Source organism: Meles meles, chromosome 18 (assembly GCF_922984935.1).
Source record: "Meles meles chromosome 18, mMelMel3.1 paternal haplotype, whole genome shotgun sequence".
Lineage (NCBI taxonomy): Eukaryota > Metazoa > Chordata > Mammalia > Carnivora > Mustelidae > Meles > Meles meles.
The window spans coordinates 10,214,836-10,229,118 of record NC_060083.1 but is presented as its reverse complement, the minus strand read 5'-3'; the positions used below and the strand labels follow the sequence as shown (position 1 = coordinate 10,229,118).

The 14,283-nt window shown below is 68.7% G+C and overlaps 2 protein-coding genes across 10 annotated transcripts in view; one reads left to right on the top strand and one right to left on the bottom strand.

Moving 5' to 3' along the window:
* The first annotated feature begins 563 nt into the window (after window positions 1-563).
* On the top strand, window positions 564-4,655 carry CHRNE (cholinergic receptor nicotinic epsilon subunit). The gene is made up of 11 exons (XM_045984932.1): window positions 564-704; window positions 812-970; window positions 1,062-1,106; window positions 1,216-1,325; window positions 1,445-1,600; window positions 1,701-1,801; window positions 2,114-2,314; window positions 2,389-3,809; window positions 3,901-4,087; window positions 4,168-4,286; window positions 4,385-4,655. Exons 1-11 carry the CDS (start codon window positions 564-566, stop codon window positions 4,532-4,534), a joined length of 2,790 nt encoding a protein of 929 aa, XP_045840888.1. The 3' UTR covers window positions 4,535-4,655.
* Window positions 4,656-5,065: 410 nt separating this feature from the next.
* Window positions 5,066-14,283, bottom strand: part of MINK1 (misshapen like kinase 1) — a 42,286-nt gene continuing 33,068 nt past the window's right edge. The window contains exons 12-34 of one of the 9 annotated variants that reach the window (XM_045985247.1): window positions 13,960-14,173; window positions 12,585-12,698; window positions 12,054-12,140; window positions 11,663-11,857; window positions 11,352-11,525; window positions 10,647-10,919; window positions 10,164-10,249; window positions 9,895-10,005; window positions 9,649-9,758; window positions 9,433-9,521; window positions 9,203-9,226; window positions 8,923-9,083; window positions 8,548-8,650; window positions 8,329-8,466; window positions 8,123-8,231; window positions 7,632-7,799; window positions 7,385-7,528; window positions 7,073-7,207; window positions 6,861-6,961; window positions 6,630-6,779; window positions 6,379-6,538; window positions 6,143-6,282; window positions 5,066-5,888 (exon numbers count right to left, since the gene is read on the bottom strand). In XM_045985247.1, the coding sequence (XP_045841203.1) occupies window positions 5,805-5,888; window positions 6,143-6,282; window positions 6,379-6,538; window positions 6,630-6,779; window positions 6,861-6,961; window positions 7,073-7,207; window positions 7,385-7,528; window positions 7,632-7,799; window positions 8,123-8,231; window positions 8,329-8,466; window positions 8,548-8,650; window positions 8,923-9,083; window positions 9,203-9,226; window positions 9,433-9,521; window positions 9,649-9,758; window positions 9,895-10,005; window positions 10,164-10,249; window positions 10,647-10,919; window positions 11,352-11,525; window positions 11,663-11,857; window positions 12,054-12,140; window positions 12,585-12,698; window positions 13,960-14,173 (3,070 nt within the window). In that variant the 3' untranslated portion in view covers window positions 5,066-5,804. The remainder of the gene's footprint in view (window positions 5,889-6,142; window positions 6,283-6,378; window positions 6,539-6,629; window positions 6,780-6,860; window positions 6,962-7,072; window positions 7,208-7,384; window positions 7,529-7,631; window positions 7,800-8,122; window positions 8,232-8,328; window positions 8,467-8,547; window positions 8,651-8,922; window positions 9,084-9,202; window positions 9,227-9,432; window positions 9,522-9,648; window positions 9,759-9,894; window positions 10,006-10,163; window positions 10,250-10,646; window positions 10,920-11,351; window positions 11,526-11,662; window positions 11,858-12,053; window positions 12,141-12,584; window positions 12,699-13,959; window positions 14,174-14,283) is intronic. The other 8 variants (XM_045985249.1, XM_045985248.1, XM_045985252.1 and 5 more) reach the window with 8 other exon arrangements.

Sequence of the window (14,283 nt, the reverse complement as noted above, 5' to 3'; positions counted from 1 at the left end):
GGCGGGTGGGCGCACCTGGGATTCGGGCTGTGGGAGGCGGCGGGCTGTGGTGCCACAGGGTTCCCCTGCCAGGTGGCCCCTTCCTGCCCAGTGCTCCCCTGTGGGTGCCTGTCTTACTAGCAGATCTTTGTGGGGACTTTACCAGCATTGCTGTGACCTTGGCTGGGTGGGGGATGGGGAGTGAAAACGTGTCCCACGTGAGAGAGAGGAGGCACGGGAGGTCACCTGCAGGGGCGGCTTCTCTAGGGACACCGGCGCTTGTTCAGAGCAGGGCTACCCATCCCCCACCGCCATAAGGTGCTCTGCGAGGACCTGCACCTGCCCCCGGCTCACTCCCCAGCTTAAAAAGGTCCGGTCTGTGGCCAAACAGCAGGCAAAGGATGCCAGGACCGGGCAGCTGCCCGTGGGAGCGGCCAAGAGGTCTCTGGCCCGTGGGAAGAGGATTAGGTGACAGTCCCCTAACCCAGCCCGGAACTAACACCCCCGCCCGCCCTCCCTCCCACACCCCAGCCTGCCCCCCTGAAGCCTGCCCGAGCTCAGAATAACCCCGAGGACCAGACAGGATGGCGGGGGCTCTGCTGGGCGCGCTGCTCCTCCTGCGGCTCCTGGGTACGGACGGGCTCGGTCCCACGCATGGGGTTAGGGACGCCGAGGGACGGGCCAAGACAAAGGACAAGAAGCAGGCTCGGTGGCAGGCTCAGGAGGTGGGCCAAGACACAGCCTCAGGGGCTCACTCGCAGCAGAGCCCCGTACAGACCCCGGGGCAGCAGAGAGCCCCCCAGCCCCTCGTCTGCAGCGAGCCCACGGCTAGACCCCCCCCCCCCCAGGTGCCGGTGAGGCGGGGAACGAGGAGCTGCGTCTTTACCACCATCTCTTCGACAACTACGACCCAGAGAGCCGGCCCGTGAAGAAGCCTGAAGAGACGGTCACCATCACCCTCAAGGTGACCCTGACCAACCTCATCTCCCTGGTAAGACACTCCACCCCCACCCCGGAGCCTGGAATTCCACTCCTGGCTCTGGACTCCCACTTCAACCGTCCTGACCCCTTCGTTTGTGCAGAACGAGAAAGAGGAGACCCTCACCACCAGCGTCTGGATCGGAATCGTGAGTCAGCTCTGGGGGGCAGCAGGTGGTCTCGACCCCCTCCCCCAAACTCCTGGCGGGCACAAGGCGGGAGGTCTCGGGCACTTGTGCGACCGTCCTCACTCCTTAGGACTGGCAGGATTACCGACTCAACTACAGCAAGGACGATTTTGGGGGCGTGGAGACCCTGCGGGTCCCTTCAGAACTCGTCTGGCTCCCGGAGATTGTGCTGGAAAACAAGTGAGCACCGGGGTGGTCGGTGGAAGCCGGGCCTGGGGCTGCACCTGGCGTGGGGCTGGGCTTGCTGGGAGGGCAGGGGTTGGCAGCCCGGCCAACGCCGGCTCTCCCGGGGTCCCCAGCATTGACGGCCAGTTCGGCGTGGCCTACGACGCAAACGTGCTGATCTACGAGGGTGGCTACGTGAGCTGGCTGCCCCCCGCCATCTACCGCAGCACCTGCGCCGTGGAGGTCACCTACTTCCCCTTCGACTGGCAGAACTGCTCGCTCGTCTTCCGGTGGGGCGAGCCTCTCAGAGGCGGGGACGGGGGTGTGATGACGGGACAGGGCGGGGTGGGGGCGGGGGGCGGCACGGACGCGCTGGCCCTGGCCCCGCAGCTCGCAGACCTACAATGCGGAAGAGGTGGACTTCGTCTTCGCGGTGGACGACGAGGGCGAGACCATCAGCAAGATCGACATCGACACCGAGGCCTACACGGGTGAGGCCTCCTCCGGCTCCGAAAACCCGCCCCTAGACGCGGTCCGCGGAGGGGACTCGCCGAAGGCGGTGGCCCCAGGTCATGGAGGCGGGGCAGCTGATCTTAACCTTGCCCCTCCACCGAAAGCACGGTCCGCGGTGGCGCGGGACCTCCCCTTCCCGCCGGAACCGCCTTCGTCCCGGCGGTCCAGACCACCCGAGGTCCCACCTGTCGGGGCGGGCCGGCCACACCTCCCCACCACCCGCAGCCCCAGGTGTCCCGGCCAGGTGTGCGGCCCCGCGCCGGCTGACCGCACCACCGCCCCCTCCGCAGAGAACGGCGAGTGGGCCATCGACTTCTGCCCCGGGCTGATCCGCCGCCCCGACGGCGCCTCCGCGGGCGGCCCGGGGGTGGTCGACGTCATCTACACGCTCATCATCCGCCGGAAGCCGCTCTTCTACGTCATCAACATCATCGTGCCCTGCGTGCTCATCTCGGGCCTGGTGCTGCTGGCCTACTTCCTGCCGGCGCAGGGTAAGGGGCGGCGGGGGCCCGACCCGGGGCGCGGGGCTGGCGGCGGGGCCGGCCTCACCGGGCGCTCCCTCCAGCCGGCGGCCAGAAGTGCACGGTGTCCATCAACGTTCTGCTGGCCCAGACCGTCTTCCTGTTCCTGATCGCGCAGAAGATCCCCGAGACGTCGCTGAGCGTCCCGATGCTGGGCAGGTGGCGGCGCGGCACCGGCCGGGGACCCACGTGTGCGGGCGGGACCGGGCCGCGGGGCGGGGCCAGGCGAGCCTGGGGCGGGGCTACGGCCGCGAGAAACCGGGAGCCGCTCGGCCGTCCGGGCCCGCCTGGGCTTTATTCGAGCGTGGGGCGGGGCTGGGGCGGCGGTGGGTTCTCGGGTCCCCCGTTCTCCGCGCTGCTACTGGACGCCACCTTGAGGTCCCCTGAGTATCTCTGCGGGGGGCGGGCAGGCTCAGTGCCCCCCGCCAGCCCCGCCGTCCCCGGCCCCCCGCTCCTCCCCCCTGCCTCTCCTCCCCCCTGCCTCTCAGTCCTGAACTCACCGGTCCCCCGGCCGCCGCGAGGCCCAGCGGGCGCCCCCAAGGCGGCAGGAGGGAGGCGGAGCCCTGCAGGCCCCGCCCGCACAGGCACAGCCACGCCCCCTGCAGCGCCAAGCGGACCCCCGCGCCCGCCGCAGCCCCCGCTCGCCGAGCCCCCTGCCCCACCGCCTGGGCTACCCGGGCCAGCGCTCCGCCCGGGTCCCCGGCGCCTGGGGCCGGGCCCGGGCTGCCGGCGTCGCCGTCCAGTCGCCGCACCTCCTGCTGCAGCCACAGGGCTGAGATCTGCGGTGGGGGTACGGGAGTTGGCGGGGCCGCAGGGACCTCTGCCGCCGCTTCCCCGCCCCTCAGCAGCCCCCGCGCCCCACCTCGAACAAGGTGGCGCCGAAGCTCACGACGCTGGCCGCGGCCTCTTTCAGCACCAGCCCCAGGGTGGGCTTCGGGGCGGGCGGCCCCTGCGGCTCCCGCGGCTGGCGGGACTCGAGCTCCCGGAAACTCTGCTCCAGATACTCGTGGGCTGCGGCCACGGCGAGTTCCAGGGAGGACAGGAGCGGGGGCTGCAGGGCCACCTGGACAAGGAGCGGGGGCGGCGGGGGCGGCGGCGCCGGCGGGTCACTGGGCGGAGCTCCCGGGGGCACCCGCCCCGGGCGGGGCCGCCGGCGGAGCCTCACCTCCGTGGAGCTGTGGAAGTGGTAGACCCACAGCAGGGTTTCCAGCGAGCTGGGGGTCCCCTCCATGGCCGCCGGCGGAAAGGGGGGCATTGGGGCCGCGCGCGCGCCGTCTGGCCCCGCCGGGGAGGAGCAGCCTCGCGGGCCGGGAGGGTCGTTTGTGAGGTCAAGCGCGGCGGACTCCGCAGGTACCTCATCTTCGTCATGGTGGTTGCCACGGTCATCGTCATGAACTGCGTCATCGTGCTCAACGTGTCCCTGCGGACGCCCACCACGCACGCCATGGCCCCTCGGCTGCGCCACGTACGCGCCGGGTGGGCGGGGGCGAGGCTCGGGTGGGCGGGGCCGGCGGCCCGGTGGGCGGGACCTCGATCTCGCCCCGCCCCTCCGCCAGGTCCTGCTGGAGTTGCTGCCGCGCATCCTGGGTTCGGGTGCGCCCCCCGAGGCTCCCCGGGCCACCTCACCTCCCAGGCGCGCTTCGTCTGTGGGCCTGCTGCTCCGGGCCGAGGAGCTGATACTGAAAAAGCCGCGGAGCGAGCTCGTGTTTGAGGGGCAGAGGCACCGGCACGGGGTCTGGACCGGTGAGCGGAGGGGAGCGCGCTGGCGGGCGCGTGTGGCGGGGCGGGCTCCCCGCTGACCCTCCCCTCCCCTTCCCTCCCGGACGTCCCACCAGCTGCCCTCTGCCAGAGCCTGGGCGCCGCCGCCCCCGAGGTCCGCTGCTGCGTGGACGCCGTGAACTTCGTGGCCGAGAGCACGCGGGACCAGGAGGCCTCCGGCGAGGTGGGACAGGCCGCAGGGTGGGAGGGGGCGGGTGGTGGCCTGGAGGCCCCCAGTCCCTGGCGCCGCGGGAGACGCAGCTTGTGTCCGCCCCTCCCCAGGAGGTATCCGATTGGGTGCGCATGGGGAAGGCTCTGGACAACGTCTGCTTCTGGGCCGCCCTGGTACTCTTCGGTGTGGGGTCCAGCTTCATCTTCCTCGGGGGCTACTTGAACCGAGTGCCCGAGCTGCCCTACCCGCCGTGCATGTAGACGGCGCCCCCCCCCCCCCCCCGCACCCGTTTCTGGAGGAAACCGATTTTGAAAGACGCGCTGCGGGCCCCTGCTGCGGTGCGGTCGTGTGTTCGCTGCCGCAATAAATGGGCGCTGTGCCAACTTCCCCGGCTGTGCGTGGGCTCGTGTGGTTGAGTGCGCGCCCATGTGAAGGTCTGCCCCGCCGGGGTCGGGGCAGAGCACGGTCCTCCGGAAACCACTCGTCACTCCTGCATCCAGACTTGCTGACCCCCCAGTGTTTCTGAAAGCCTAGGCTCTCGTAACCCTCTCCAGCCCTGGGAGCTGCCTGCTGCCTTTATGGGCAGAAAACGGCAGGACAGCCCTGGAGGCGGCTGGAACCTGGAAGCCGTGTGCCTCCCTCGGGGAGCCGGCAGGGCTCACATGCCCTGGGCGAAGGTCGCCCCGAAGACCATAGGGATAAGGCCCCCTGGGCGGCCCCCTCATCCCAGGCCTGCTGGCTAAGCCGGGTTGGTTTCCGGGACTGGGAGAGAAGACAGGGGCCCTGGATGGTAGGAGCTGGTTGAATTGTCTTTATTAACAAACGGAATATCCAAGGCCACTACATTGGGGGGGGGGGGGGCAGGGCTACTTGCTGCTCACACTATATACAGAGGCAAGCAAGGGGGTGCAGGGGGGAGCGAGAGCTCCCCACTCCCTCCCTCCACCAGGGAAGGACAGAGGCTAGAAAGAAATGGGGTTGGAAAGGGGGAAATGTTTTGGCTGGCGGGGTCCCCCCTCCATTCCCTGGGGTTTGGGGGGAGGGGAATCATTAAAGTGCTTTCAGAAAATGAGGAAATGGTCCCTGCCCCTGGAGTGGCGGGCGACCCCCCTGAAACCTAGGGCCCAGTGACCCCCCCCAGGGTCTGGTACATTCAAGGGGGGAGCCGGCTCCCCTGACGTGCAAATGAAGGGGCCCAGGGCCCTGCCCGGTCAGCAGCAGTGGGGTACGGGTGCCCGCCCCGAGCACTCTCCTCGGAAGTGGAGAAAATGGGGGTGGGGATCGGCCCTCTGGATTTCTGGTAAGGGGAAGCCGTGCCTCTCCCTGGAATTGGGACAGGCACAGTTTTGGGGAGAGAACGAACTGGGGTGGGGGGGCGGGAAACAGGATGGTCACGTGATCACAAAAGCATCAGGGGTCAGAGGTCACGTTCCCAGCAGGCTCCAGTGAATCAAACCAGTCAAAAGCAAAAGCCCAGGGAGGGGAAAGGAGGGCGGCCTGGGGGGTCCGGCTGCGGGGACGGCTGTCCCGTCACCAGTTCATGATGCAGTTCCGGTTCAGTGTCATGAAGTAAACCTGGCTGCTGCCCCCGGAGCGGACGGAGGCGAAAAACACCTGCCGGGTAGGAGAGGTCAGGAGGGATGGGGGCCGGGGCTGAGCCGCAGCCAGAGGGGGAGAGCTGGAAACTGCAGAATTTAGTTTTAGCGCTCCCCCCCCCAAAAGGCAGAGTTGCTTGGGGAGAGGGCAGCCCCGTGATGGTGGGGGGGGAGGGAAGGAGGCTGCGACACAGGCTGTACCCCCAGAAGACCCCATGGCGACCCCCACCCCCACCCCAGTCCGCCAGCAGGGGCAGGACCAGGGGCTCCCACCTTGTCGTTCCGCTCGCACAGGAACTTGAGCCTCTGGGCCCGTTTGTGCATGAAGACGCCATCCAGGTGGCCGGTCTCCACCGAGCGGATCTCAATGGCTTTCTCGCCCCAGCCCATGATCTGGTTGGAGCAGATGTAGGCTGGGGGAGAAGGGCAGGAGGGCCAGTGAGTGGGCTTCAGCGGTAGCTGGGGGCCGGGGGCCCAGGGGGCAGCCCTGGTGCGGGCGCGTCGCTTACCCACGGAGGTGGGCATCTCTCCCCACTGCAGCACCACGTCCTTAATGATCCGCCCGTAGGTGTTCACGTAGACGCCCTCGTCCTCGTAGCAGAGCAGCATCTCCATGCCGTCGGTGTCGGGGAGGAAGATGATGGCGTGGGGTGTGATCTGGCTCTGGATCTGGGGGCGAGAGGGAGCGCTGCAGGCCATGCCCCCGCACCCCCCCCCCACGGCTACGGCTACGCCCTGCGCCAAGCCCCGCCCAGCTTACGTGCACTGGGATGTAGATGTCGTAGCTGTTCCCCGAGTCCACGTCCACCGCGTGGAAGCCAGCGCTGGAGCCGTAGATGACCTTGAGCCGCTGACCCTCTTCCACGGTCAGGTCGACCAGCAGAGGGCGGTGAGGGAGGTCGGCGAAGGACTGTGGACATGAGGGGGCTCAGGGTCCGCAGCCGGGCCGCTGTGGCGGGGCTGGGCAGGTGGGGAGCTGCGGTAGGGCTACCTTGAAGGCCATGAACTTGTGGTACGGCTTGGGGGCCCAGGCGTACACCTCCACGGAGCTCTTCAGGGCGATGACCAGGAACTTAATGCGCTCGTATTTCACTGCGGGCAGGGCAGGGGAGGGTCCCGCAGGCCTGTCACTGAGCGCCTGGCCCCGTCGCCCCGCCATGCCGCCCAGGCCCCCCCGGGGCCGCCCCGCGGTGACCTCCTCACCCACGCGGTAGTGCCCGCAGCCCTCCATGTCCCCCACGGTGGTCCAGCCCTGCTTCTTCTCCACGTCCGGGTCGTTGTGCAGAATCTTGTTCCGGAGCCAAGACAGGTAATACACCCGCAGTTTGTTCCTTTTCCCTGGGGGCGGACACACAGGCCCTCACCCGCCGCCCCCCACCTGCCTCCCGCCCCCTCCGCCCGCGGTCGGCCGCACCCCACCGCGGTGTCAGGGGAGGCCCCGCCTCCTCCCAGGCTGCAGGTGGGACAGCGCGGGGGACCCCGCGCCATGCCCCATGAGCGCTCCGCCCCGCGCACCTGAGATGGTGATGAGCAGGTTGAGACCTTCCAGCACGTCCATTTGCTGAAAGCGCCGCCGCCCGATGAGCCCGTACACCTTGCCCTGGCCGCTGCGGTCCAGAAGCATCAGGCCGTTCTCCGTGCCCACCAGCAGGTTGACGCCTGCGACGGGAGCCGGCGAGCTGGTCATGGGCAGCCCGCCCACCCGGGCCCCAGCACAGGGGCGCGCCGCCCCCGCTCTCCCCCGCCCCTGGCCCCGGCTCACCCCAAAGGGCCGCACAGAGGATCTCTGAATTGAACCGCTTCTTGTACTTCCGAATCTCGGGGGTCTCGCTGTGGGCGCGGGTGTTGGTGGGGTTCACGTTGACCACAGACCCTTTCCGGACGTCGTATTGGAGCTGATCCAGCCGGCCGCCCTCTCCCCCGACCAGGGCTGCCGGAAAGAGAAGAGAAGGGGGAGGAGGGCTGCAGCCCCCTTCCCCCAGCCCTCCCCACCCACCCCTGCATTTGGGGGGGCTCCTCTGCATACTCAGCAGGACAGGGGGAGGGTGGAGAAAGGAGGAGGTGCAGGGAGGAGTGGAAAGTGGGCAAAGGCCCAGCAAAATCCCCATCCTGTCCCTCAGGCGCCCCAGCTGCCTCTGTCCCCGGCGGGCGCTCAGGCCCAAGTGCAGGCCGGGCAGCTTGGGAAAGCCACGCCACCAGTGGCCAGCCTGTGCCCTCCCCCAGCCTCGGCCACGCCTGTCCTCCCGTCCTCACCTGTGATGGGGATGGTGTCCCCACTGCCTCCGGGCTGGTAGACCCCTAGGTCCACAAACATGGTGAATGAGCTCTTGCCAGGGGCCTTTACCAGCCCACGAGACTGGTACTGTGGGGGTGGGGCAGCGGTCAGGCAAACGCTGGCGACCCGGACCCGCACCCCCGCCCACGGCCCCACGGCCCTGGGGCTGCATCTGCCCACTTACATCGCTGCCTCCGTCCTTCGAGGGGGGGCTTTGGCCTTTGCCGCTTTCCGTGGGCGAGTGGCTGGGCTGGACGACATCCGGAAGGTTGGTGTAGCCGTTGCTGTCCGCGTGCAGCAGGCCGCGCTCCTCCTCAGGGGTCTGAGGACCAGAGGGAAGGGAGCCAGTGCCGGGCGGAGGCGGGGGGCACGGCAGGCGCAGGGAAGAAGGGGGGCCACTCACGCGCTGGACCACCATGGTGCCGCCCCCATAGGGGGTCTGGGTCCCGGCCATCTCCTCCACGTCGTGGACCACCATGGTGCTGACGCTGTCGGTGTCTCCGTCGCTGCCGTGGGAGACAGGACGGCCGTCGGCCCCCAGGTCCGGCCCACCGCGGGGAGCGGCCGGGCAGGGAGGGCCAGCGCTGTCCCCTCCAGTGGTCACTGCCCCGCGGGGGTGGGGGGTGCTGGCCCCTGGGGGAGGCCCGCCCTCAGCGGACACAGCAGTGGGAGACAGGTGGGTACACCAGCCCAGATCCCCTTCTCTAGAGACTGGAAAAGCCAGGGTCCCCCAATCTAGGAGAGGGGGAGCCTGCCTTCCCCCAGGGTGCCCCCATACCGGGCCCCGGGGGTATCTCTGCTCCCCTCGGAGGGCTCGCCGTTGCTTTCCTCCTCATCTTCGCTGCTTTCCACCTCCTCGCTGGAGGACGAGTAGTCCATGGCCTTCTTGGGAGGCCGCGGGGCCTCGTCTAGGGCTCGCTCTTTCAACAGCACGAAATCCTATGGGGGTGGGGGGAGGACCCATGAAGAGGGCGGGTGGGGAGGGTGGAGGCGGGTATGAAGGAAGCCAGAGAAGAAGAAGCAGGCACGGGGGCTCCCAAGCAGGCCTCATCACTGACCTCACCGATGGCGCGCTTATAGCTCTGAGAGGGGCCGTGGGGGGCCGCAGGGCAGCGGGAGGAGCGGAGAGAGGTGGAGAGAGATCAGTAGCCGAGAAGCGTGGCCCCTAGCCCCTTGGCACCAGGTCGCAGAGGGCCCAGCCCGGGCCTCCTGGGGGGCTCTGAGGCCCCAAGCCCCACCCCATCCCCCACACGAGCATGCGGGGCTGCGGCCGCTGCCCAGGACTTACTGCGGGCCGGCCTGGACGGGAGCGGTGGTCCTCGGGCTTGGCTTTGTTCCCGGAGGAGAGCACGGGGGAGCTGTCCAGTTTGGAGGAGGCTGCATAGGGCAGGGCAGGAGAAGGGAGGTCACAGATCCCTGCGCCCTCAGTGACCCACAGCCAGTCAGGCCCGAGGCAGCGTCCCCCCAGTGTCTGGGTGGGCCCCAGAGCCGGGCCAAGCCATACCTCCCACACGGTTCCGCTCCAGCGAGCCGGCCTGCGGGAGGTGCCCGTGAGACGGGAGGGCACCTTCTGGGCGCTCCCAGCCAGGGTCGCTCCTCCTGAGGTCGGGGTTGCTGTGGGAGGGCAGAGGCGGGTCAGGGAGCCGCACACCCCCTCCAGTGTAGCGCCGCAGTGCAGAGAGCCACCACCAGGGGGCAGCCCGTGGCCGCAGTGAGGGTGGGACTTGGGGGCGGGGCGCAACTCCATTACCTACAGGCGTTGGGCGGGCCAGGGGGCTGAGCAGGGGGCCCTGGAGGCTTGGGGGTGCCCCGCTCTGCCCGCCTTTGCAGATAGATTTGCCAGGCGGAGTTGCTGCGAGGTCTGTGGAGGGAGCACAGGGGTGCCCGGGGGGCGGGGCGGGGGCGCTGAGGTGACTGGGGTGGGGCTGGCCCACCCCTGAGCGGGTGACCTGGCAACCTCCCCCGTGCCCCCCCAGCCCCCCGCCCCAGGGCCACCATGCAACCCCACCCGGAGGCTACCTGGCGCGGACAGCCTGGGCGGGCCGGGCCCCTCCAGCCCCACTGGTGTTGAGGGCGGCGGCGATGGATGAGGTCCTCTGAGGCACCTGCGGGGCACCGGGGTGGGGGTGGTCAGTGCGGTGCGTCCTCCACTCGCCGGTGTTCTCCCGGCTTTCGCGGACCCGCCAGCCGAGGTCAGGGACGCTCACGGATCTTCCACCGTCGTGAAGCTGGGACTCCAGTCCCGCAAGTCCACCCCTGAGGGTCCCCGAATGCCGTGGGCGCATTTCGGGTCCCTCACTGAGCCCTGGGGGCAGGGACGTGGTCCCAGAGCAGGCGGCCTGCCCTCCGGCCTGGAGGCTCGTGGGACAGGGCCCAGGGCAGGCGCCTGGCCCTTCTTTTCCCTTCCAGCCCTGAACCCTGTTTCCACCGGGCCTGCTCCCCCCAGTTCCTCCTTTTCCTTCCCATTTCTCTTCTTTCCTGGTCCTGCGGCACGGCCCTTACCTTGGGTGGGGCCTCAGGATCCGGCCGGACCCAGGCTGGGGGGCTGGGGCTGGGGCCAGGCCCTTCAGAGGTGGGATCGGAGTTCTGGCGGATGACGGCTCCTCGGGCGCTGGGCGTGGCGCTGGGCGTGGCGCTGGGCGTGGCGACGGCGGGGTCGGGCTCGTGGGCGGCCGGGAAGGCAGCCAGGTTTCGGGTGGGCTGGTCCTGCAGGGACTGGGATCGGGGTACAGGCGCTGCATATGGCTTCAGTGGGACCCGGTGCGCCACCAGGCTCTGCAGGGAAAGACCAGGAAGGGTGGGCTGCCCGCTCTGTGGCGCGTCCCCACCCGGGAGCGGGGGCCTGGGCTGGGAGGAAGCTATGAGGAGAGCCTCTGACTTCCAGGTGTCCACTGGAGGAGAGGGGCTCTGAAAGCCCAAGAACAGGGGACAGGGCCAGACTCATGCACAGGCAGGCAGGTGGCTGTCTTTGCCCCTGTACCCTGAGATCTGTGACCCCCGGCTGAGGGTGTGCGTGTGTGTGCATGAGCTCGTGTGCATTTGTGTGTGCGCGTTTGTGCACACACGTGTTTGTGTGCGCACACGCATGTGCTTGTATGTGTGTGCCTGTTTGCACATGCGTGTTCATGCGTTTACACGGCTGTGCCGCGGCCGTGCCGAGGGAGGCACCTGTATCCGCGCGTGAACTCGGGCCGGGGAGAGGCTCACCTTGTGCGGTCCCTCCTGGGGCTCCACTGGCCTCTGCATAGGAGGGGTTTGGGAAAGGGGGCCCGGGGGCCCGGGGGTGGCCTGGGGGAGGGGGGGCTCGGGCCCCGTGCTGCCGGGCTTGGTCTTGGCCAAGGGGGAGTTCTGCTGCTTGTTCATCCTCGTTCTCTCCTCCACCTGCGGCGTGAAAGGAGGGCCGGGGTGGGGGGGCCGGCTTCACTTCCCCATCCTCGGAGAACAGGCCCTCCGCCCCCGTCCCGCGCCCGGCGCCGCGCTCCCCATTCCCGGACCCGCCAGGGCGCCGCGGCCAGTACCTCCCGGGCCCAGGCCGGCTTGTCGGCGGCAGCAACACCGCGGCCATAGTGGTAGAGTGGCTTCCTGTCCCCGGGCAGGCCCTGCTGCTGCTGCTGCTGCTGCTGGAGGGACTTGAGGTAGGCGTGCTCCTGCTGCAGCTGCCGCTGGAGCCGCTCCGACTGCCGCTGCTCCTCCAGCTGCTTCCGCTTGTACTCCTGGGCCCGAGGGGAGGGAGAGCGGCTCAGCCGCGCGGCCCAGGCCGAGGCAGGCAGGCCCTCTCTCTGGCCAGCCAAGACGCGGGGTCTTTCCCCGGCGCCCGGCCGGACCCCCTGCCCTGCGGTGTCCCCATCCCACTCCGGCACAGAGGCTCCACAGCCGCCGCTTCCCAGAGGAAGCCGGGGACCCCGTTACCAGCAGCAGGGCCTGTTCCTGGAGCAGCTGTTGCTGGAGGATCTCGAGCTGTCGCTGCTCTTCCTCTAGCCTGTGACGGATATACTCCTGGGGGGCGGGGGGGGGGGGCAAAAGGCAGGGGGAGAGGCAGGGGGCGGCGGCGTTGGAGGACGGGATCGGTGGGGTGAGGATGAGGAGAGCGGGGAGCATCAGAGAGAGGACAGATGGGAGGGCATGAGACCCAGGAGGCAGGCGATGAGGAGGAAGCCGGGGTGGAAGGCCCGTGAGGGGCGGAGGGCAGGTGCAGGGGTGAGGCGTCAAGGATGGGGCAGAGAGACAGGGAATGAAGGTGCAGAGATAGGAGGAGGGCAGGAGCCAGGGTGGGGGTTGAAGGGTGGGAGAAAACAGAGAGAGAGTGAAGCTGGAAAAGACAGGAATCTAGGGACGGGAAAGATGGGGCAGGGCATCGGGGTGCAGGGGAGGCAGGCAGCAGGAGCAGAGGGGAGGTGGGCAGGGAAGGGGTGAGTCCGGTGTGCGCTGGGGGCGCTGTACCTGCTCGCGCTCAGCCTGCCGCCGCTCCTCCTCCCGCCGCAGGGCCTGCATGTCCTCCAGCCGCTGCTGCTCCTTCTCCTGCAGCTTCCGCTGCTCCCGCTCCCGCCGCTGTTGCTGTGGGCGGGAAGGGGCGCTCTTCAGGCCTGCGCTGGACACCCAGCCCGGCAAGAGGGGCCCGGCCCGCTTCTGGCGCCTGCTGGGAAGGGGACCCCTGCCAGACAGCGCAGTGAGGCCTCTCTGGGGCTCGGGCCCACGGCGGTGGGCGACTGCCGCCCCTGGGGTCCGCCGTGGATGACGCTTTCTGTCCACTCGTGCAGGAAGCAAGCTACGCGACGGCAGCCAAGTGCCGGGGAGCTAGACGCCAAGCCCCTGGCCCCTCACAGGCCCGGCGGCCGGCAGCTTGGACTGGGCCGCAGGGACAGCCTCTGGCCACAAGGGGGCGGCAGGTGCCCGCGCAGAAGCCCCGGGTCCAGGTTGGCTGCAGGGGTGGCCTGTGTCCACACTAGAGAGGAGGCCTCCCAAGGGGTCCCTCCAGCCCTGGAGCTCCCTGTGCCCTGCCTGGCCCCTCTCTGTTCTGCCGCTGCCAGGAATGTGCGCCCCCCACCCCGGGGCCAGCTCCTGCCGGTCCTTTACTCAGGGGCGGTTTTGGGGGCCAGCCATGGGTATCGCCTGCGACTTAGACGGTTTTCTTAAGTCTGGCTCTCTGTGAACTTGGAGGTCACATCACTGTTTCGACACAAATGCCGACGCTGAGGCCGCGTTTATGCCTTCTTCCTCAGCCTGTCCCTCTGCAGAATAAAGGCACCTGAGCACGCGTGCATACGGATGCCTGTTTTCTACACTGACCTAAAATACCTCCAACACTTAAATGTGCTCCTCTAGTGGGTGCCTGGGTGGCTCAGTGGGTTAAAGCCTCTGCCTTCGGCTCAGGTCATGATCCCGGGGTCCTGGGATCGAGTCCCACTTCGGGCTCTCTGCTCAGTGGGGAGCCTGCTTCCTCCTCTCTCTCTGCCTGCCTCTCTACCTGTGATCTCTCTCTGTCAAATAAATAAATAAAATCTTAAAAAAAATTTTAAAAAATGTACCCCTCTATTAACTCAGAGATCTTTCTCCCACCCACCCCAGTGAGTCCAAGCGACCGGACCGCGTTTTCTAGCAAATCTAAAACCGAAACGATCTAAGACTGAATACGAAAGGAGGGTCTCGGGAAGGGATTTCCGGATCAGACCGGACAGCTGTGCCAGCAGAAGCCCAGGGCACTGGAGGGCGCGCGGGGACAGCGGGGACCGGCTTGTCCACGAGGAAGGCGCCCCCCTGGGGCCGGGGCCTCCTCCCACCTCACAGGGCCAGCACGGGCACCCCCGGGCCTCCGCACCTCCTCCACGCGCCGCCGCTCCTCCTTCTGCTCCTCGATGCGGCGCTGGCGCTGGTGCAGCAGGTGCTGGATGTGCGCCTCGGGGTCGCGCTGCTGCTGGAGCTGCTGCTGCTGCAGCTGCTGCTTCACCGCCTCCGAGTTGCTCTTGTTCTCCTGCTGCAGCCGCAGGAACTCCCGGCGCAGCGTGGACTCCCCGGGCACGTTCATGATGGAGCTGGGGGGCGGGGGGGGCGGTACTTGGGGGGACGCCGCTGCCGCCCCTACCCCCATGACCATCGCCCCCCTCTCTCAGTCCCTCTGCTCCTCCGACACCCGGGCCGGGTT

Excerpts from the sequence above, each read along its gene's own strand:
- CHRNE (XM_045984932.1), top strand. The coding sequence starts at position 564 with ATGGCGGGGGCTCTGCTGGGCGCGCTGCTCCTCCTGCGGCTCCTGGGT. Across the intron at positions 1,326-1,444 it reads GAGATTGTGCTGGAAAACAA|CATTGACGGCCAGTTCGGCG; the intron begins GTGAGCACCGGG and ends CGGGGTCCCCAG. Across the intron at positions 3,810-3,900 it reads TGGCCCCTCGGCTGCGCCAC|GTCCTGCTGGAGTTGCTGCC; the intron begins GTACGCGCCGGG and ends CCCCTCCGCCAG.